This window comes from Nerophis ophidion, linkage group LG09 (assembly GCF_033978795.1).
Source record: "Nerophis ophidion isolate RoL-2023_Sa linkage group LG09, RoL_Noph_v1.0, whole genome shotgun sequence".
Classification (NCBI taxonomy): Eukaryota; Metazoa; Chordata; class Actinopteri; order Syngnathiformes; family Syngnathidae; genus Nerophis; species Nerophis ophidion.
The window spans coordinates 5865452-5889186 of record NC_084619.1 but is presented as its reverse complement, the minus strand read 5'-3'; the positions used below and the strand labels follow the sequence as shown (position 1 = coordinate 5889186).

Here is a 23735-nt window from a genome sequence, read left to right as displayed (position 1 = left end):
TCCCTCAGGCGGTACTGCATCAAAAAACCGACATCGGTGTGTAAAGGATATCACCACATTTGTACAATCGGGCGGGAAGCGGTGTAAACACCCTGGACAAGTCGGCACCTCATCGCAGGGCCAACACAGATGGACAGACAAAGTTATTGAAATGTAAATAATAATATCAATAATAGTTCATCCATCCATTTCCTACCGCTTGTCGCTTATGGGGTTGCGGGGGGCGCTGGCGCCTATCTCAGCTTCAATCGGGCGGAAGGCGGGGTACACCCTTGACAAGTCGCCACCTCATCGCAGGGCCGATACAGATAGACAGACAACATTCACACACTAGGACCAATTTAGTGTTGCCAATCAACCTATCCCCAGGTGCATGTCTTTGGAAGTGGGAGGAAGCCGGAGTACCCGGAGGGAACCCACGCATTCACGGGGAGAACATGCAAACTCCACACAGAAAGATCCCGAGCCTGGGATTTAACCCAGGACTGCAGGACCTTCATATTGTGAGGCAGACGCACTAACCCCTCTGCCACCGTGAAGCCCCAGGTGGGTGCCATGATTGGGTATAAAAGCAGCTTCCATGAAATGCTAAGTAATCCACAAAAAAGGATGGGCTGAGGGTCACCACTTTGTAAGCAAATTGTCGAACAGTTTTAGAACAACATTTCTCAACGAGCTATTGCAAGGATTTTAGGGATTTTACCATCTACGCTCTGTAAAATCATCAAAACGTTCAGAGAATCTGGAGAAATCACTGCACGTAAGCGATGATATTACGGACTTTTGATCCCTCAGGCGGTACTGCATCAAAAACCGACATCGGTGTGTAAAGGATATCACCACATTTGTACAATCGGGCGGGAGGCGGTGTAAACACCCTGGACAAGTCGCCACCTCATCGCAGGGCCAACACAGATGGACAGACAAAGTTATTAAAATGTAAATAATAATATCAATAATAGTTCATAATGGGCTTCACGGTGGCAGAGGGGTTAGTGCGTCTGCCTCACAATACGAAGTTCCTGCAGTCCTGGGTTCAAATCCAGGCTCGGGATCTTTCTGTGTGGAGTTTGCATGTTCTCCCCGTGAATGCGTGGGTTCCCTCCGGGTACTCCGGCTTCCTCCCACTTCCAAAGACATGCACCTGGGGATAGGTTGATTGGCAACACTAAATTGGCCCTAGTGTGTGAATGTTGTCTGTCTATCTGTGTTGGCCCTGCGATGAGGTGGCGATTTGTCCAGGGTGTACCCCGCCTTCCGCCCGATTGTAGCTGAGATAGGCGCCAGCGCCCCCCGCCACCCCAAAAGGGAATAAGCGGTAGAAATGGATGGATGGATGGATAGTTCATAATGTTTTTAATAAAAAATATATTTATCATAATATATATGTATATATATACATATAATGTGTGTGTGTATATATATATATATATATGAGTTGGCGACTTTTCCAGGGTGTACCCCGCCTTCGGCGCGATTGTAGCTGAGATAGGCGCCAGCGCCCCCGCGACCCCAAAAGGGAATAAGCGGTAGAAAAGGGATGGATGGATATATATATATATATATATATATATATATATATATATATATATATATATATATATATATATATATATATATATACATTGTATGCATTCCACCAAAAATCCCTCACGTTTATTTGATTCCTCTAGAATATCCATTGTCACTTTTATTTTGTCAGTTTTTCAGGAAATAGTTCGTTTTGGGAGAATTTGTCATTTTATTTTGAAATCCCTGCGATGAGGTGGCGACTTGTCCAGGGTGTACCCCGCCTTCCGCCCGATTGTAGCTGAGATAGGCGCCAGCGCCCCCCGCGACCCCAAGAGGGAATAAGCGGTAGAAAATGGATGGATGGATTTTGAAATCCTACCTTCACTTGTTGCTGAGACAAACACCACTGATTTGCAGAGCACACTCCAGGCCTGAAGGGGCAACAGTGAGAGCTGAGGGGCTGAACATCTCCACCTGCTTCCACCAGATTGGTTTGATTGAGTTCACCTGTTCACCTGCTCAGAGAAACATGCTCAAAAATGTTTGAGCTTCCAGTCAGTCACCTCTTTTTGACGTGCTGCTAAGAGGAAGGACGACAGCTCCTGTGTGGACTCAGAAGACGCAACTGGTGAGAAGGAAAGAAGTGCTTGTTTGGACTGAGGGGAATGTTTGAAGAAAATTTCACTGGGGAAAATGTTTAAAAGGATAAATTCACTGATGTTTACAAATTAAGTTGACTAAAAGTCAATTTAAAAAGTTTATCAGTGATTATTTAAGTTTATTCTTGGATTGTTTAAATTTAATTTCATTCATATTATTGGAAATGTTTAAGTTTATTCTTAAACCTTGTCCCTATCGGGGCGGCATAGCTCGGTTGGTAGAGTGGCCGTGCCAGCAACTTGAGGGCTGCAGGTTCGATTCCCCTTTCTACTTCTAATTATATTTATATAGCGCTTTTCTCTAGTGACTCAAAGCGCTTTAAATAGTGAAACCCAATATCTAAGTTACATTTAAACCAGTGTGGGTGGCACTTGGAGCAGGTGGGTAAAGTGTCTTGCCCAAGGACACAACGGCAGTGACTAGGATGGCGGAAGCGGGAATCGAACCTGCAACCCTCAAGTTGCTGGCACGGCCACTCTACCAACCGAGCTATACTGCCCCTTCCGCCATCCCAGTCACTTTACCCACCTGCTCCCAGTGCCACCCACACTGGTTTAAATGTAACTTAGATATTGGGTTTCACTATGTAAAGCGCTTTGAGTCACTAGAGGAAAGCGCTATATAAATATAATTCACTTCACCTATCAATGGAAATTAATTTTGGTTGGATTTATTTAAAAGGAAAGCAAAGCATGTGTTTTGATGTATTTTTAGGAAACACTGTTTTTTTGTTTTGTTTGGTTAAGGTTATCAACCTAATCGGCTATTCTACTATCCAATTATTCAACTAATCAACTATTCCACTATTCTACTATTCAACTACCGACTATTCGACTATTCATTCTGTTCATCCATTCATTTACATCGATAACCCAGTTTATTTGATTGCTTCAAATCAAACATCAATTAATCACAAGGAAAGAGTAGACCATTTTGTGTCCTTGAGTCCCACTGGCCCAGGGGTAGGGAACCTATGGCTCTAGAGCCAGATGTGGCTCTTTTGATGACTGCATCCGGCTCTCGGATAAATCTGAGCTGACATTGCTTAACACGATGAGTAATGAAACATTCCACTTGTAATCGCAGTGTTAAAAATAATGTTCAAAATATAAAACATTCTCATGCATTTTTAATCCATCCATCCGTTTTCTACCACACCTGTTCAAGAAGTTGCGTTAAGGGTTAGAAGTTATTTATTTGTTAGTGTGGGGCTTGCCCTCCTGGGGGTTCTTCAGACCACCAAGCACCGACATGAGAGCCTGTTTCAGGATTACAATATTGTTTTATTTTTCAATAAGTCTCTCAGTTGCTTTCCAGCAATTGTATTTCCAGCCCCAACCCCGTCTCTCCTCCTGGCTGCTGCTTATAACAGAGCGACAGGTGATTAGATAACAAGGCCCAGGTGGGCCTTCTACGCACCTGTCGCTGCAGGCCCGCAGGCCACGCCCCCCTCATAGTTAGCTTCAGAATAACAAAGTTATTACAGAGAATAAGAGACCTATTACACTCTAGAAATGTTGGTCTTACTTAAAAATGCACGTGTTTAGTTGTGTTCAGTGTTAAAAAAAATATTATATGGCTCTTACGGAAATATATTTTAAAATATTTGGCTTTTTGGCTCTTTCAGCCAAAAAGGTTCCCGACCCCTGCACTGGCCCTTTCAAGTTTGGGCACAGCCTGTGAAAAAACCTGAAGAACTTGACTATATTTATATATGTATGTATGTATGTATGTATGTATATATATATATATATGTATGTATGTATGTATGTATGTATGTATGTATGTATGTATGTATGTATGTATGTATGTATGTATGTATGTATGTATGTATGTATGTATGTATGTATGTATGTATGTATGTATGTATGTATGTATGTATGTATGTATGTATGTATGTATGTATGTATGTATGTATGTATGTATGTATGTATGTATGTATGTATGTATGTATGTATGTATGTATGTATGTATGTATGTATGTATGTATGTATGTATGTATGTATGTATGTATGTATGTATGTATGTATGTATGTATGTATGTATGTATGTATGTATGTATGTATGTATGTATGTATGTATGTATGTATGTATGTATGTATGTATGTATGTATGTATGTATGTATGTATGTATGTATGTATGTATGTATGTATGTATGTATGTATGTATGTATGTATGTATGTATGTATGTATGTATGTATGTATGTATGTATGTATGTATGTATGTATGTATGTATGTATGTATGTATGTATGTATGTATGTATGTATGTATGTATGTATGTATGTATGTATGTATGTATGTATGTATGTATGTATGTATGTATGTATGTATGTATGTATGTATGTATGTATGTATGTATGTATGTATGTATGTATGTATGTATGTATGTATGTATGTATGTATGTATGTATGTATGTATGTATGTATGTATGTATGTATGTATGTATGTATGTATGTATGTATGTATGTATGTATGTATGTATGTATGTATGTATGTATGTATGTATGTATGTATGTATGTATGTATGTATATAAGAATGAAGGTGAAGACAAAAGAGTGAGAAGTGTCCTGACCAGATATCTGCATCCCTAGATTGATTAATGTTAAATGTTCTTTGTTACATTATTTATGTCTAATAAAGATTTGATTAATTTATGTCTCAGGTGTGATTCACTACAATGTGGCCCCCCAGCACACTGGATTCCAGTTATTTAAAATACCACAACACTGGATATTGTTCACCTAAATCAAATTTAGGAACTTCCAAACTTCCGTGCATGCGTACATAGTTCATACTTGCCACCCTTGAGACCTCCGAATTCGGCAAATGAGGGCCCGAGTTTGGTGGTAGCGGGGGTGAATATTGTAGCGTCCGGAAGAGTTAGTGCTTCTGGGAGTTAGGGATTCTGGGTATTTGTTCTGTTGTGTTTATGTTGTGTTACAGTGCGGATGTTCTCCCAAAATGTTTGTCATTCTTGTTAAGTATGCATTCAGTGTGGCGTATATTTGTAACAGTGTTAATGTTGTTTATACGGCCACCCTCAGTGTGACCTGTATGGCTGTTGATCAAGTATGCGTTGCATTCACTCGTGTGTGTACTGTATTATATGACTTTGCCGACACGCTGTTTGTATGGAGGAAAAGCAGACGTGACTACAGATTGTAGAGGACGTTAAAGGCAGTGCCTTTAAAGGAACGCCCCCAGAATAGTTGTCCGGGTGGAAATTGAGAGAAATTTGGAAGAATGGTTGCCCCGGGAGGGGCACTGAAATTTGGGAGTCTCCCAGAAAAATCGTGAGGGTTGGCAAGTATGACTAGGTTATGTTGCGCCGGCGGGCAGGGGTCTTAAACGATGCCATTGTTTGTGGACACAGATAAGGTTAGGTGTGATATACCCTGGATAACCTTAGTGTAAACGAGGCCTTAACCCCCAATTCCAACCCTGATGCTGAGTGCCAGGCAGGGAGGTAATGGGTCACATTTTTACAGTCTTTACAGTATGACTCGGCCGGGGTTTGAACTCTCGACCTACCGATCTCAGGGCTTTTTACATTGTTTTTAATCATCCATCCATCTTCTTCCGCTTATCCGAGGTCGGGTCGCGGGGGCAGCAGCCTAAGCAGGGAAGCCCAGACTTCCCTCTCCCCAGCCACTTCGTCTAGCTCTTCCCGGGGGATCCCGAGGCGTTCCCAGGCCAGCCGGGAGACATAGTCTTCCCAACGTGTCCTGGGTCTTCCCCGTGGCCTCCTACCGGCTGGACGTGCCCTAAACACCTCCCTAGGGAGGCGTTCGGGTGGCATCCTGACCAGATGCCCGAACCACCTCATCTGGCTCCTCTCCATGTGGAGGAGCAGTGGTTTTACTTTGAGTTCCTTCTGGATGAGAGCTTCTCACCCTATTCCTAAAGGAGAGACCCGACACTCGGCGGAGGAAACTCATTTCGGCCTCTTGTACGCGTGATCTTGTCCTTTCGGTCATAACCCAGAGCTCATGACCACAGGTGAGGATGGGACCGTAGATCGACCTGTAAATTGAGAGCTTTACCTTCCGGCTTCCTCCCACTTCCAAAGACATGCACCTGGGGATAGGTGGATTGGCAACACTAAATTGGCCCTAGAGTGTGAATGTTGTCTGTCTATCTGTGTTGGCCCTGCGATGAGGTGGCGACTTGTCCAGGGTGTACCCCGCCTTCCGCCCGATTGCAGCTGAGATAGGCGCCAGCGCCCCTCACGACACCAAATGGGAATAAGCGGTAGAAAATGGATGGAGGCTTCACGGTGGCAGAGGGGTTAGTGCGTCTGCCTCACAATACGAAGGTCCTGCAGTCCTGGGTTCAAATCCAGGCTCGGGATCTTTCTGTGTGGAGTTTGCATGTTCTCCCCGTGACTGCGTGGGTTCCCTCCGGGTACTCCGGCTTCCTCCCACCTCCAAAGACATGCACCTGGGGATAGGTTGATTGGCAACACTAAATTGGCCCTAGTGTGTGAATGTTGTCTGTCTATCTGTGTTGGCCCTGCGATGAGGTGGCGACTTGTCCAGGGTGTACCCTGCCTTCCGCCCGATTGTACCTGAGGTAGGCGCCAGCGCCCCCCGCGACCCCGAAAGGGAATAAGCGGTAGAAAATTGATGGATGGATTGATTACCAGCGGAATTATTCATTACTTATCGTGTTAAGCAATGTCAGCTCAGATTTATCCGAGAGCCAGATGCAGTCATCAAAAGAGCCACATCTGGCTCTAGAGCCATAGGTTCCCTACCCCTGTGCTTTATAAATAAAGTGGATTAGATTGAATCTCATTAGAATTGTGCATATGTGCATCCAGCAACTTTAACCATTTTATGACTGCTTTCCATTCATTGGTTTCTGTCTCCTCCTCCTCCTCCACACAAGACAATCAGTAGATCATGTGCAGGCTGAGGGTTGGGGGGGGTAGTTAAATCCACACAGCGTGAGACTGTGCACCAGTTTTGCATCATTGCCCCACGCATCAGTGGCTCTCATCACGGTGATAAGTGGGAGTGGAGGAGCTGGGAGCAACGTCAATGCTCATGAACATTCAGACGGATAACTCGCACGTCGTGGGAACATCGCTGCTCAGAACAGCATCTTTATGTACAGCAGGTGAGTCCACCATCACTCTTCTTCCACTTTCCCCCCCACTTTCATCTTATTAATTTATATATTTTTTTATTTTTTATTATTTCGACTGTCAGTCCTGCATTTTAATATTTCTTTAGGTTTTTTTTTTGTTCTGGGGGTGGGGGCTGTGATTTAACTTGATGTGCAATAGAGAGGAGACAGTTGACGGCAGATGGGGGAAACAAAAGGAGAAACCGAGTGAAAAAAAATGACACAAAGGACGTTAGTAATCATTTTGTCTGCGCCTGCTGTGATTGTTCCACTGTGGAAAAAAATTGCGCTAATAATAAGAGGTTTTGTTCATTATAATGCGCATAGACGTGGGGCTATGCACTATAGCAGTGGTTCTCAAATGGGGGGTACTTGAAGGTATGCCAAGGGGGATGTAAAAATGTTTAAAAATAGTCTAAAATGAGCAACAATTCAAAAATCCTTTTATAAATATATTTATTGAATAATACTTCAACAAAATATGAATGCAAGTTCATAAACCGTGAAAAAAAATGCAATATTCAGTGTTGACAGCTAGATTTTTTTGTGGACATTTTTCCATAAATATTGATGTAAAAATGTATTTTTTTGTGAAGAAATCTTTAGAATTAAGTTCATGAATCCAAATGGATCTCTGTTCCAATCCCCAAAAAGGGCACTTTGAGTCGATTACTTATATGTGGGGCGGGCATAGCTCGGTTGGTAGAGTGGCCGTGCCAGCAACTTGAGTTGCAGGTTCGATTCCCGGTTGTGCAGTCCTAGTTACTGCCGTTGTGTCCTTGGGCAAGACACTTTACCCACCTGCTCCCAGTGCCACCCACACTGGTTTAAATGTGACTTAGATATTGGGTGTCACTATGTAAAGCGCTTTGAGTCCCTTGAGAAAAGCGCTATATAAATATAATTCACTAATTCACAAGTCTTTATTTATAATTGAATCACTTGTTTATTTTTCGACAAGTTTTTAGTCATTTTTAAATCTTTTTTTTTTTCCAAATACCGTATTTCCTTGAATTGCTTCAGGGCATATAGTATGCGCCTGCCTTGAATTACCGCCTGGTCAAACTCATGATGTCACGAGTGACACTTCCCCTGTCCTCTTTTTCAAAAAGGAGGGGGCTGATTTCAAGACCGGTAATTTGCAATCGCATAAAGGCAAGAAGATTAAGAGCTATTCAGTAAGGTCCAAGCTTACATCAGACTCAAATTTTTACTGCATTCCTTTGGTAAGTGCCGGAGTGAGAAGAGGTTTTAAAATAATTAGCGCATGCTTACTTTTACCGCATGCCTTTGGTAGGCGCCGGAGTGAGAAGATGTTTTAAAATTAGCGCATGCTTACTTTTACCGCATGCCTTTGGTAAGTGCAGGAGTGAGAAGAGGTTTTAAATTAATTAGGAAATACGGTAGTTCAAGAAAGACCACTACAAATGAGCAATATTTTACACTGTTATACAATTTAATAATTCATAGTGCTGTATTTTACTTCTTTATCTCTTTTTTTCAACCAAAAATGCTTTTCTCTGATTAGGGGGTACTTGAATTTAAAAAAATGTTCACAGGGGGTACATCACTGAAAAAAAGGTTGAGAACCACTGCATTATAGCAACATGCAGTGTTACTAAAGAGGAAATTAAATTATAAGACATTTTTTAATGCCAATTACTCTTTAATTTCAAATATCCAATGAGCCAATAATGACCGGGATATGTTTGAATTGTTGCAGTTTGACGATGGATTACGGCTTTCTGCCGCGGTCCATGTGGAGCGTCGACAGCAAAATCGTGCAGCATCCAGCCGAGCTCCACAGCAGCGTGGTGGTGACGCGCAGCATCCCCGCAGGAACCTGCTTCGGTCCATGCTTTCTGCAAAACACTTTTTACGACACCATCGCCTTCATCGCGCAGAAAGCCAGCGACAGGAGAGGAAAATCCTGCATCTTTAGTGTGAGTAAGATTTGAAAAGCTTGTGATTCAGACTGATGGTGGAATTTTGGGATGATGCAGTCGCCATCAAAAGTTGACATACACTTGTGAAGAACATAATGTCGTGGCTGTCTTGAGTTTCCAATCATTTCTACAACGGTTATTTTTCTTTTTTCCTTCCGTTTATTGACGGTCGGGTCGCGGGGGCTGCAGCCAAAGCAGGGAGGAGCACATACTTGTTGGTCACAAGCATTCATGAAGTTCGGTTCTTTTATGATTGTATTATGGATCTATGAAGCTCAATTTTTCTTTCATCTGACATCACATGGACAAAGATAAGACCTTCTGGAGGAAAGTTCTGTAGTCAAATGAAACAAAAATTGAGCTGTTTGGCCACAATACCCAGCAATTTGTTTGGTGGAGAAAGGTTCAAAGTTTATTCGTCACCTGCAGACTACACCACAGTGAAATGCTTTTTTTTTCCCCCCATTCTCTTCAGATATTGCGTAAAGTGGGATCCAAAGACTAGTTGCAGAATCTAATACACTCGGTTGGTAGAGCGGCCGTGTCAGCAACTTGAGGGTTGCAGGTTCGATCCCCGCTTCCGCCATCCTAGTCACTGCCGTTGTCCTTGGGCAAGACACTTTACCCACCTGCTCCCAGTGCCACCCACACTGGTTTAAATGTAACTTAGATATTGAGTTTCACTATCTAAAGCGCTTTGAGTCACTAGAGAAAAGTGCTATATAAATAAATATACCAGGGGTAGGGAACCTATGGCTCTAGAGCCAGATGTGGCTCTTGTGATGACTGCATCTGGCCCTCGGATAAAACTGAGCTGACATTGCTTAACAGGATAAGTAATGAATAATTCCACTTGTAATCACAGTGTTAAAAATAACGTTCAAAATATAAAACATTCTCATGCATTTTTATGTTCAAGAAGTTGCATTAATGGTAAGAAGTAATTTATTTATTATTGTCTCTCCTCCTGGCTGCTGCTTATAACAAAACGACAGGTGATTAGATAAAAAGGCCCAGGTGGGCCATCTACGGACCTTTTTGTCGCTGATTTCTAGGCCGGTTCTGGCAACATCCCTCTTTGCTGCAGGCCCGCAGGCCACGCCCCCTCCACAGTTAACTTCAGAATAACAATGTTTTACAAAGAATAAGAGACCTATTATACTCTGGAAATGTTGGTCATACTTAAAAATGCACACGTTTAGTTGTGTTCAGTGTTAAAAAAAATATATGGTTCTTAGGGAAATACATTTTAAAATATTTGGCTTCTTGGCTCTCTCGGACAAAAAGGTTCCCGATGTGGCTCTGGAGCCGAATGTGGCTCTGGAGCCGGATGTGGCTCTAGAGCAGGGGTAGGGAACCTATGGCTCTAGAGCCAGATGTGGCTCTTGTGATGACTGCATCTGGCTCTCGGATAAAACTGAGCTGACATTGCTTAACACGATAAGTAATGAATAATTCCACTTGTAATCAAAGTGTTAAAAATAACGTTCAAAATATAAAACATTCTCATGCTTTTTAATGTTCAAGAAGTTGCGTTAATGGTAAGAAGTTATTTATTTATTATTGGTTAGTGTGGGGCTTGCCCTCCTGGGGGTTCTTCAGACCACCAAGCACCGACATGAGAGCCCTTTTCAGGGTTACAATATTGTTTTATTTTTCAATAAGTCTCTCAGTTGCTTTTCCTTCAATTGTCTTTTTCTCTCTTGCTCGCGCTCTGGTTACAATTCATCACGTCTCTCCTCCTGGCTGCTGCTTATAACAGAGCGACAGGTGATTAGATAACAAGGCCCAGGTGGGCCGTCCACGCACCTGTCGCTGATTTCGAGGCCGGTCCTGGGACACCCAAGTTTGCTGCAGGCCCGCAGGCCACGCCCCCTCCACAGTTAGCTTCAGAATAACAATGTTATTACAAAGAATAAGAGACCTATTATACTCTAGAAATGTTGGTCTTACTTAAAAATGCACACGTTTAGTTGTGTTCAGTGTTGTAAAAATATTATATGGCTCTTACGGAAATACATTTTTAAATATTTGGCTTTCATGGCTCTCTCAGCCAAAAAGGTTCCCGACCCCTGCTCTATACCAAAAATATATATTAAAAAAATGAATAGCTTTGTTGTACATCAATTACAAGACAATTAAGTTACACAATAAGTCACAGTAGTTATTAAGGCTGCGAATCTTTGGGTGTCCCACGATTCGAGTTAATATCGATTCTTGGGGTCGTGATTTGATTGTAAATCAATTTTTTTCGAATCAACGCGATTCTCGATTCAAAAACGATATTTTTACGATTCAAAACGATTCTGTATTCGTTCAATACATAGGATTTCAGCAGGATCTACCCCAGTCTGCTGACATGCTAGCAGAGTAGTAGATGTTTTCGAAAAAAGCTTTTATAATTTTAAAGGACAATGTTTTATCAACTGATTGCAATAAAGTAAATTTGTTTTAACTATGAAACGAACCAAAAATACGACTTATTTTATCTTTGTGAAAACATTGGACACAGTGTGTTGTCAAGCTTATGAGATGCCATGCAAGTGTAAGCCACTGTGACACTATTCTTTTTATTTATTTTTATAAATGTCTAATGATAATGTCAATGAGGAATATTTCTTAATCACTGCTATGCTGAAATTATAACTAATATTGATAATATTCATTTTTGTTTCACTACTTTTGGTTTGTGTCTACTCACAAATGCTCTGTTTATTGCAGTTCTGAGTGTTGCTGTGTCAGGTTCGGTTTTGGAATTGGATTGCATTGTTATGGTATTGCTGTGTATTGTTTTGTTGGATTGATAAAGAAATCGATTATTTTAAAAATGAGAATCGATTCTGAATCGCACAACGTGAGAATCGCGATTCAAATTTGAATCAATTTTTTTTCCCCACACCCCTTGTAGTTATGTTAGAAGTACAGTAATCGCAGTACCAGTGCAAGATCAAATAGTAAAACAGTATATACAGTATGTACAGTATAGGAAGGATAGGATATGAACACCATTCCTGCCTTTAATCCCAGGAACACCAGCCTACCGTCAAGCATGGTGGTGGTAGTATTATTCTCTGGGCCTGTTTTGCTGCCAATGGAACTGGTGCTTTAAATGTGACAATGAAAAAGGACGATTACCTCCAAATTCTCCAGGACAACCTACAATCATCATCCCGGAGGTTGGGTCTTGGGCACAGTTGGGACAATGACCCCAAACACACGTCAAAAGTGGTAAAGGAATGGCTAAATCAGGCTGGAATTAAGGTTTTAGAATGGCCTTTCTCAAGTCCTGACTTAAATGTGTGGACAATGCTGAAGAAACAAGTCCATGTCAGAAAACCGACAAATTTAGCTGAACTGGACCAATTTAGTCAAGAGGAGTGGTCAAAAATTCAAGCAGAAGCTTGTGGATGGCTACCTAAAGCGCCTTATTGCGGTGAAACTTGCCAAGGGACATGTAATCAAATATTAAAGGCCTACTGAAATGAGATGTTCTTATTCAAACGGGGATAGCAGGTCCATTCTATGTGTCATACTTGATCATTTCCCGATATTGCCATATTTTTGCTGAAAGGATTTAGTAGAGAACATCCACGATAAAGTTCGCAACTTTTGGTCGCTAATAAAGTCTTGCCTGTACCGGAAGTAGCAGACGATCTGCGCGTGACATCACAGGTTGTGGAGCTCCTCACGTCTGAACATTGTTTACAATCGGACCGAGAAAGCGACGATTTCCGCATCAATTTGAGCGAGGATGAAAGATTCGTGGATGAGGATAGTGAGAGTGAAGGACTACAAAAAAAAAAGAGGGCGGTGGGAGCAATTCAGATGTTATTAGACACATTTACTAGGATCATTCTGGAAAATCCCTTATCTGCTTATTGTGTTACTAGTTTTTTAGTGAGATTCTATAGTTGTATCTGAAAGTCAGAGGGGTGTGGTGACCGCCAGTGTCTCTGAGGGAAGCCACGTTTCTCAATGAGGCGAAGCGAAGGCAGCCGTTGGGGCTTTTTTTCCCCATCCTCCACGATGGAAGCATCCCACGTTCGGGGGCGGCCGGTCGGAGGAGGCGAGACATTCCGCAGCTGCCTCTTTGACAGGTGCATGAGGAACGACGCAAGCTCCGCTCATGTCTACGGTAAGAGCCGACTTATTACCACAATTTTCTCACCGAAACCTGCCGGTTGACTTGTGGTAAAGAACAATGTTCGCTTGACTGTTCTGTTCCGTAGTAAGGCAGAACAAAATCTGACTCAAGGAACCGGACGCCCCTGCCATGCATAGTCCCCTGATATGTCTGCCAACAAGGTGACTATCATGGCTAGTTGGACTTGGGTTGCAAGCTCAGGTCTGATCATCCTGTAGCTGGCCGCCTCTGGAGAGGGTGTATAGTGTTAAAGGCCGAAACCCTAACCCTAACCCAGAGGAACACTACTGATAATGCGCACCCGTAAATAATTTTATCCTTCAGGTCTTCCGTTCACGTTCACTGTTCACCTACAAGGCCACCAAGTGTATGTGCTCGCAAAGGATGCAAACACCTCATTCTGTTTTTAATTTGTTTTAGGAGTCTTTTTACGTGTTTTAGGAGTTTTTACGTGTTTTAGGTGTCTTTGTGTTTTAGGAATCTTATGTGTTTTAGGAGTAATTTACGTTTCATTTTATGTGTTTTGGAGTCATTTTTAATGTTTTAGAAGTTGATTGTTGTGTTTTTTAAATGTTTTACTAGACATTTTAATGTGTTAAGTCATTTTATACATTTGTGTTTCGCACAAGAGGTAGAACATCTCACTCTGTGTTTTCTGGAATCACCTTCGGGAATGTAAACAAGGAAACACCGGCTGTGTTTGTGTTGCTAAAGGCAGCCGCAATTTACACCGCTTCCCACCTACATCTTTCTTCTTTGACGTCTCCATTATTAATTGAACAAATTGCAAAAGATTGAGCGACACAGATGTGCGGAATACTGTGTAATTATGCGATTTAAAGCAGACGATTTATAGCTGGAAGAAAATGTCCGCTACAATCCGAGACGTCACGCGCACGCGTCGTCATACCGTGACGTTTTCAACAGGATACTTTGCACGAAATTTAAACTAAAGCGGCCGTATTGGCATGTGTTGCAATGTTAATATTTCATCATTGATATATAAACTATCAGACTGCGTGGTCGCTAGTAGTGGCTTTCAGTAGGCCTTTAAGTAAATAAGTAAATGTTTTTTAAAATCTTTAAGATGGAAAGTGTAGCTACTAACTATTCCAATGGTTGGAATCTGCGCTTTTGCATGATGTACTAGTTACTATGGTAATATAGCTAGTTTCTATGATCATCTACTTAGTTACTATTGTAATGTATGTCACAGCAGCTCAGACGAGGCACCAAGCAGTGTGGGCGGGGAGCGTTTCCACAGAGTGTTTCCAGAGCCTGAAATGTGGGTGTCAGGGACAGACATGGAATTAGCATTTTACAACAAAGTTCGAAAGCTTAGTGATGTATCAGATAAATCAAATTGGAGGTGTTTTTTTTTGTTTTTTACCCTTTGTGTTCATATTTCACTGCGTTTGTTGCATTTTTGTATGATTGTAAAATATGTGGATGGAGGAGGAGTGTGATGTTCATATGTTGTCAATATTCAGTGTTTTATCAATCAATCAATCAATGTTTATTTATATAGCCCCAAATCACAAATGTCTCAAAGGACTGCACAAATCATTACGACTACAACATCCTCGGAAGAACCCACAAAAGGGCAGGGAGAATTCACATCCAGTGGGACGCCAGTGACAATGCTGGCTATGAGAAACCTTGGAGAGGACCTCAGATGTGGGCAACCCCCCCCCCCCTCTAGGGGACCGAAAGCAATGGATGTCGAGCGGGTCTAAAGTTCAATCCATAGTGGCTCCAACACAGCCGCGAGAGTTCGGTTCAAGCGGATCCAAGACAGCAGCGAGAGTCCCGTCCACAGGAAACCATCTCAAGCGGAGGCGGATCAGCAGCGTAGAGATGTCCCCAACCGATACAGGCGAGCGGTCCATCCTGGGTCTCGACTCTGGACAGCCAGTACTTCATCATTGGTCATCGGACCGTACCCCCTCCACAAGGGAGGGGGGGACATAGAAAGAAAAGAAGCGGCAGATCAACTGGTCGTAAAAGGTCTATTTAAAGGCTAGAGTATACAGATGAGTTTTAAGGTGAGACTTAAATGCTTCTACTGAGGTAGCATCTCGAACTGTTACCGGGAGGGCATTCCAGAGTACTGGAGCCCGAACGGAAAACTCTCTATAGCCCGCAGACTTTTTTTGGGCTCTAGGAATCACTAATAAGCCGGAGTCTTTTGAACGCAGATTTCTTGCCGGGACATATGGTACAATACAATCGGCAAGATAGGCTGGAGCTAGACCGTGTAGTATTTTATACGTAAGTAGTAAAACCTTAAAGTCACATCTTAAGTGCACAGGAAGCCAGTGCAGGTGAGCCAGTACAGGTATATATGTATGTATATAAAGGTATATACAGTACAGGCGTAATGTGATCAAACTTTCTTGTTCTTGTCAAAAGTCTAGCAGCCGCATTTTGTACCAACTGTAATCTTTTAATGCTAGACATGGGGAGACCCGAAAATAATACGTTACAGTAATCGAGGCGAGACGTAACAAACGCATGGATAATGATCTCGGCGTCTTTAGTGGACAAAATGGAGCGAATTTTAGCGATATTACAGAGATGAAAGAAGGCCGTTTTAGTAACTCTTTTAATGTGTGACTCAAAGGAGAGAGTTGGGTCGAAGATAATACCCAGATTTTTTACAGAGTCACCTTGTTTTATTATTTGGTTGTCAAATGTTAAAGTTGTATTATTAAATAGAGGTCGGTGTCTAGCAGGACCGATAATCAGCATTTCCGTTTTTTGGGCATTAAGTTGCAAAAAGTTAGCGGACATCCATTGTTTAATTTCATTAAGACAGGCTTCCACCTGACTACAGTCCGGCGTGTTGGTCAGCTTTAGGGGCATGTAGAGTTGGGTGTCATCAGCATAACAGTGAAAGCTAATACCGTATTTGCGTATGACGTCATATGGTACAATACAATCGGCAAGATAGGCTGGCGCTAGACCGTGTAGTATTTTATACGTAAGTAGTAAAACCTTAAAGTCAAATCTTAAGTGCACAGTTAATATTGTAACATTCTTTTTTTTCATAATAAATAAATAAATGGGTTGTACTTGTATAGCGCTTTTCTACCTTCAAGGTACTCATAGCGCTTTGACACTACTTCCACATTTACCCATTCACACACACATTCACACACTGATGGAGGGAGCTGCCATGCAAGGCACCAACCAGCACCCATCAGGAGCAAGGATGAAGTGTCTTGCTCAGGACACAACGGACGTGACGATGTTGGTACTAGGTGGGAATTGAACCAGGGACCTTCGGGTTGCGAACGGCCACTCTTCCGTTGCGCCACGCCGTCCCTACATTCGTTCATCTACATTCTGGGTGTCTCGCTCCAGTTAAAAAAAGTTAAAATTCCACAAAATTACATTTTTTAAGGCGGTCCGTCATAGCGTTTTTAGCATTCAATCGGACGTTATTTTCAGGTTTTGTATTAGTGTTCCTAAAAATCAGATATACCGGCCCCCAAAAAATTGCTGTATGTATACTTTTGACCCAACAGATTTGCTCACATTTTCAGTAGACTATAATAAATCCATAAAAGAGCCAAACTTCATGAATGTTTTTTTTTTGTGACACACAAGTATGTGCTGCAATCACTTTATCACAAAAAATAAGAGTTGTAGAAATGATTGGAAAGTGAAGACAGCCATGACATTATGTTCTTGACAAGTGCATGTAAACTTTTGATGGCCACTGCATGTGTTAACTGAACTCTGTCAGCAGGTGGACCCAGAGGCCATGCGTAATTCTGCACTGGTGCTGTCTTGGCTGCGGCTGGTGCAGGCCGCACGTAATAAAGAGGAGCAGAACACAGAGGCCTTCCTCAAAGGAGGTCAGCTGTATGTGAGGACCACCAGGGACGTCCAGCAGGAGGAGGAACTCCTAGTTTGGTACGACCAGGAGCTCTGTCACCTTCTGGGCTTTACGGACTTGAGCAGAGGCACCAGTGAAGGTGAGCCAGAGGAGTTTTTTTTTTGTTGGGAGTTAGTTGATGATTGCATTCAAATACAGAATTTCTAAGTCAGGGGTGTTAAAAGTGCGAATCAGGAAGTCTGGGTTTCCCTGCTTAGGTTGTTGCCCCCGCGACCCGACCTCGGATAAGCGGAAGAAGATGGATAGATGAATGGATTATTAAATCAACATAAAAAACAAAAATATATGCATTATATATCAATATAGATCAATACAGTCTGCAGGGATACAGTCCATAACATAACAGGTTTCCTCCGGCCCACAAGATGAGTTTGCTAAGCATAAAAATGAGCTGAAATTTTTGAATGAAAGAAACTGCTGTTTGCAAATGTGACCACTGGATGTCGCCAGAGCAATTCTTTGTGTCCCCAACCACCGGGTCGGGGTAGAAATAATAAAAAAAAATATATATATATATATATAATAATAATAATAATAATGGATTAGATTTACGGATGGTGTTCTGCTGACCTCGGCTGCGGATGTTGTGGATAACCCCAACACCAGGGGGAGCTCCACAAACCACATTAAACCCAGATTCCGATCTAACTAAGGTCTTAACTCATTCTCTTTCTATGCCACACCAATGTGGAATGCACTCCCAACAGGTATAAAAGTAAGTGCATCTCTATATTCCTTCAAAAGCGCTCTAAAACAACACCTCCAGGCAACTTCAACACTTTACTAATACCCTCCTCCATTCACATCCCATCTCCCCGGATTATAAACAACTCAAATGTACGTCTAATGTATATACTTGTTCTTATGCTATGTGAACTCACTATGTTCTCTGCTGGCTGTACATATCCTACTAAATAAGACCTACACTGTTTCAATGTCCACATTTCTCTGTTGATGCAATTGTTGAGGACTGAAGTTCTGATATCAACCAAAGCTCCTCATCCCACCCCCCGGATTGTAAATAATTCAATATATATACTATGATGATTAACTTGTGTGATGACTGTATTATGTTGATAGTATATATTTGTACCATGAATTGATTAACGTGGACCCCGACTTAAACAAGTTGAAAAACTTATTGGGGTGTTACCATTTAGTGGTCAATTGAACGGAAGATGTACTGAACTGTGCAATCTACTAATAAAAGTATCAATCAATCAATCAAAGGTGGAAGGAATTCTTTGAAGACCTCCTCAATCCCACCAACACGTCTTCCTATGAGGAATCAGTGCCTGGGGAATCTGTGGTGGACTCTCCTATTTCTGGGGCTGAGGTCGCTGAGGTAGTTAAAAAGCCCGGAGTTCCTTAAGGCTCTGGATGCTGTGGGGCTGTCTTGGTTGACAAGACTCTGCAGCATCGCGTGGACATCGGGGGCGGTACCTCTGGATTGGCAGACCGGGGTGGTGGTTCCTCTCTTTAAGAAGGGGGACCGGAGGGTGTGTTCCAACTATCGTGGGATCACACTCCTCAGCCTTCCCGGTAAGGTTTATTCAGGTGTACTGGAGAGGAGGCTACGCCGGATGGTCGAACCTCGGATTCAGGAGGAACAGTGTGGTTTTCGTCCTGGTCGTGGAACTGTGGACCAGCTCTATACTCTCTGCAGGGTTCTTGAGGGTGCATGGGAGTTTGCCCAACCAGTCTACATGTGCTTTGTGGACTTGGAGAAGGCATTCGACCGTGTCCCTCGGGAAGTCCTGTGGGGAGTGCTCAGAGAGTATGGGGTATCGGACTGTCTTATTGTGGCGGTCCGCTTCCTGTATGATCAGTGCCAGAGCTTGGTCCGCATTGCTGGCAGTAAGTCGGACACATTTCCAGTGAGGGTTGGACTCCGCCAAGGCTGTCCTTTTGTCACCGATTCTGTTCATAACTTTTATGGACAGAATTTCTAGGCGCAGTCAAGGCGTTGAGGGGTTCCGGTTTGGTGACCGCAGGATTAGGTCTCTGCTTTTTGCGGATGATGTGGTCCTGACAGTGGTTTTACGAAGTGTTCCTGAGCCCATGTGGTGATATCCTTTACACGCGGATGTCGGTTTTTGATGCAGTACCGCCTGAGGGATCAAAAGTCCGTAACATCATCGCTTACGTGCAGTGATTTCTCCAGATTCTCTGAACGTTTTGATGATTTTACGGACTGCAGATGGTAAAATCCCTAAATTCCTTGCAATAGCTCGTTGAGAAATGTTGTTCTAAAACTGTTTGACAATTTGCTTACAAATTGGTGACCCTCGCCTCCATCCTTGTTTGTGAATTACTTCGCATTTCATGGAAGCTGCTTTTATACCCAATCATGGCACCCACCTGTTCCCAATTAGCCTGCACACCTGTGGGATGTTCCAAATAACTGTTTGATTAGAATTTCTCAACATTATCAGTATTAATTGCCACCTTTCCCAACTTCTTTGTCACGTGTTGCTGGCATCAAATTCTAAAGTTAATGATTATTTGCAAAAAAACAAAAATGTTTATCAGTTTGAACATCAAATATGTTGTCTTTGTAGCATATTCAACTGAATATGGCTTGAAAATGATTCGAAAATCGTTGTATTCTGTTTATATTTACATCTAACACAATTTCCTAACTCATATGGAAACAGGGTTTGTATTTAATGGTGTCATGCATCAATTGAAGATAAATAAATAAATGGGTTGTACTTGTATAGCGCTTTTCTACCTTCAAGGTACTCAAAGCGCTTTGACACTACTTCCACATTTACACACACATTCACACACTGATGGAGGGAGCTGCCATGCAAGGCACTAACCAGCACCAATCAGGAGCAAGGGTGAAGTGTCTTGCTCAGGACACAACAGACATGACAAGGTTGGTATTAGGTGGGGATTGAACCATGGACCCTTCGGTTGCGCCACACCGTCCAGTCATCAGTTTCTAAGAAATTTCCAATTTCCGTGTTTCTAAAAACGGTTTCTCTATATGTGTTTTTTTTTTTCCAGAGTTCAAATGTGGCAGGTGTGAGCAGATCTTCAAGAATGAATATCCATTCCTGGCCCATTGCCGCTTCTTATGCGCGCTAATCAAGAGCGACGCCTGGAGCGTGTACCAACACAAACACGTCGAGGTCAAGAGGCCGCGTCGCGTCACAGATTTCCACAACATCGCCAGAGATTTGGAACACAAAAGGCCTGACGACGCGGACACGGCGCCTTCAAAACGGAAAAACCCGGAGGGCGTTTCCCCCAAGCTGCGGAAAACCGTCCTGCTGGAAAAAACGAATATTTCAAACGACGGTAACATCACGCAGTTTGTCAGAAGCCAGGATGAGGCTGGAGGAGATGCCTTTGATTCAAGTTTGAAGATCAAAGCAGACAGGACCAAGCTGGATCAATTGGGATGTAAAAATGGGACTTCTGGAGAGCCCAGGGAAGCCAAGTGGACTTTTACACGTGACTCGGAGACTGGAGAGAGCTCCGGCTTGCACTCGAGCAGAACCAGTGCTTTCTCTTTGGTCCACTCCAACGGTCCTGATCAGAAAAGTGCTTTTTGTAAACCAAGTAAAAGGACTTCTGTCGGCGAACTGGAACACGGTGGTTTCACAACCCTGCTCTCCAGTGGTCTGGGGGAGATGAGTGAGGCCCTCACTTCCAGGACCGTGTCAGGCTACACTACCTTTATGGCCCCCGCTATGTTGAGCACTGACATCCACACGCTGCCCCCACCCTTCCATTACACACCGGAACACTGGTCTAGACCCTCCCAGGTCCAGCCCACCTCGGCGCTCACCATCCTCCCTCCCACCTTGACCTCGTTCGGCGTGTCGGTGCAAAACTGGTGCGCCAAGTGCAACCTCTCCTTCCGCATGACCTCCGACCTCGTCTTCCACATGCGTTCCCACCACAAGAAGGAGTTCGCCGCCGAGTCGCAGGTGAGGAGAAGGCGAGAGGAGAAGCTCACCTGCCCGATCTGCCACGAGTACTTCCGAGAACGCCACCACCTGTCCAGGCACATGACGTCACATAACTGAGACCGCTGATGGCAGAAGGAAAATGTATTTATTCAGTAAATAAGGTTTATATGGCTTAGATCAGGGGTAGGGAACCTGTGGCTCTGGAACCGGATGTGGCTCTGGAACCGGATGTGGCTCCGGAACCGGATGTGGCTCCGGAACCGGATGTGGCTCCGGAGCCGGATGTGGCTCCGGAGCCGGATGTGGCTCCGGAGCCGGATGTGGCTCTAGAGCAGGGGTAGGGAACCTATGGCTGTAGAGCCAGATGTGGTTCTTGTGATGACTGCATCTGGCTCTCGGATAAATCTGAGCTGGCATTGCTTAACACGATAAGTAATGAATAATTCCACTTGTAATCACAGTGTTAAAAATAACATTCAAAATATAAAACATTCTCATGCATTTTTATGTTCAAGAAGTTGCGTTAATGGTAAGAAGTAATTTATTTATTATTGTCTCTCCTCCTGGCTGCTGCTTATAACAGAGCGACAGGTGATTAGATAAAAAGGCCCAGGTGGGCCGTCTACGCACCTGTCGCTGATTTCTAGGCCGGTTCTGGCAACATCCCTCTTTGCTGCAGGCCCGCAGGCCACGCCCCCTCCAGTTAGCTTCAGAATAACAATGTTTTACAAAGAATAAGAGACCTATTATACTCTGGAAATGTTGGTCTTACTTAAAAATGCACACGTTTAGTTGTGTTCAGTGTTAAAAAAATATATGGCTCTTAGGGAAATACATTTTAAAATATTTGGCTTCTTGGCTCTCAGACAAAAAGGTTCCCGATGTGGCTCTAGAGCCGAATGTGGCTCTGGAACCGGGTGTGGCTCTGGAGCAGGGGTAGGGAACCTATGGCTCTAGAGCCAGATGTGGCTCTTGTGATGACTGCATCTGGCTCTCGGATAAATCTGAGCTGACATTGCTTAACAGGATAAGTAATGAATAATTCCACTTGTAATCACAGTGTTAAAAATAACATTCAAAATATAAAACATTCTCATGCATTTTTATGTTCAAGAAGTTGTGTTAATGGTAAGAAGTAATTTATTTATTATTGTCTCTCCTCCTGGCTGCTGCTTATAACAGAGCGACAGGTGATTAGATAAAAAGGCCCAGGTGGGCCGTCTACGCACCTGTCGCTGATTTCTAGGCCGGTTCTGGCAACATCTCTCTTTGCTGCAGGCCCGCAGGCCACGCCCCCTCCACAGTTAACTTCAGAATAACAATGTTTTACAAAGAATAAGAGACCTATTATACTCTGGAAATGTTGGTCTTACTTAAAAATGCACACGTTTAGTTGTGTTCAGTGTTAAAAAAATATATGTTTTTTAGGGAAATACATTTTAAAATATTTGGCTTTTTGGCTCTCTCAGACAAAAAGGTTCCCGACCCCTGCTCTAGAGCCAGATGTGGCTCTGGAGCCAGATGCGGCTCTTTTGATGACCGCATCTGGCTCTCAGATAACACGATAAATAATTAAAGGGGAACATTATCAGCAGACCTATGTAAGCGTCAATATATACCTTGAGGTTGCAGAAAAAAGACCATATGTTTTTTTAACCGATTTCCGAACTCTAAATGGGTGAATTTGGCGATTGAAACGCCTTTCAATTGTTCGCCTGTCGGAGTAATGACCTTTCACCCGTGACGTTACAACAGGAAGCGACCCGCCATTTTCTCAAACACATTACACACCAAGTCAAATCAGCTCTGTTATTTTCCGGTTTTTCGACTGTTTTCCCGTACCTTGGAGACATCATGCCTCGTCGGAGGGTGTAACAACACGATCAGGGTCTGATTCAAGTTGATTTAGCATGCTAATCGATGCTAACATGCTAATTAGGCCAGCTGTATGTACATATTGCATCAATATGCCTCATTTGTAGCTATATTTGCATCCAGCCTTTCCCTCCACCCACATTTAATGCCAAACAAACAACTTACCAATCGACGGATTCAAGTTGCACCAGTGTCAAAAGATGCAAAAGTCCCTCGTTCGTTCTGCACATTTTACCGACGATAGCGATGCTACCACAGAGATGTTTGGATATCCTGCGACACTCAAAGCAGATGCATTTCCAACGATAAAGTCAACAAAATCACAAAGGTGAGTTTTGTTGATGTTATTGACTTATGTGCTAATCAGACATATTTGTGCACGGCATGACTGCCAGCTAATCGATGCTAACATACTATTTAGGCTGGTTGATGTACATTTGTAGCTATATTTGCATCCAGCCTTTCCCTCCATCCACATTTAATGCCAAACAAACACATACCAATCGACGGATTCAAGTTGCACCAGTGGTCAAAATATGCAATCGTTGGTTAGAAGGCGATCGCCGAATTCGTCCGTCGTGATATAGCTCAATAGCTTCAGTTTCTTCTTCAATTTCGTTTTCGCTATCTGCC

At 42.9% G+C, this 23735-nt stretch overlaps 1 protein-coding gene across 2 annotated transcripts; it reads left to right on the top strand.

Annotated features, from left to right (window-relative positions):
* Window positions 1–2078: 2078 nt before the first annotated feature.
* znf488 (zinc finger protein 488) lies at window positions 2079–22699 on the top strand. 2 transcript variants are annotated; one of them, XM_061909909.1, is made up of 5 exons: window positions 2092–2140; window positions 7068–7298; window positions 9031–9250; window positions 17152–17380; window positions 20317–22699. In XM_061909909.1, exons 2-5 carry the CDS (start codon window positions 7288–7290, stop codon window positions 21342–21344), a joined length of 1488 nt encoding a protein of 495 aa, XP_061765893.1. In that variant the 5' UTR covers window positions 2092–2140; window positions 7068–7287; the 3' UTR covers window positions 21345–22699. The 2 variants fall into 2 exon arrangements, with proteins under 2 accessions (XP_061765894.1, XP_061765893.1); XM_061909910.1 differs by lacking the exon at window positions 7068–7298 and having other exon boundaries at window positions 2079–2140; window positions 20317–21536.
* The last annotated feature ends 1036 nt before the right edge of the window (window positions 22700–23735 follow it).

What these genes read in the sequence shown, in the direction of transcription:
- znf488 (XM_061909909.1), top strand. An exon ending in GAAAATCCTGCATCTTTAGT is followed by an intron (nt 9,251 to 17,151) that starts GTGAGTAAGATT and finishes CTCTGTCAGCAG; the next exon opens with GTGGACCCAGAGGCCATGCG. An exon ending in GAGCAGAGGCACCAGTGAAG is followed by an intron (nt 17,381 to 20,316) that starts GTGAGCCAGAGG and finishes TTTTTTTTCCAG; the next exon opens with AGTTCAAATGTGGCAGGTGT.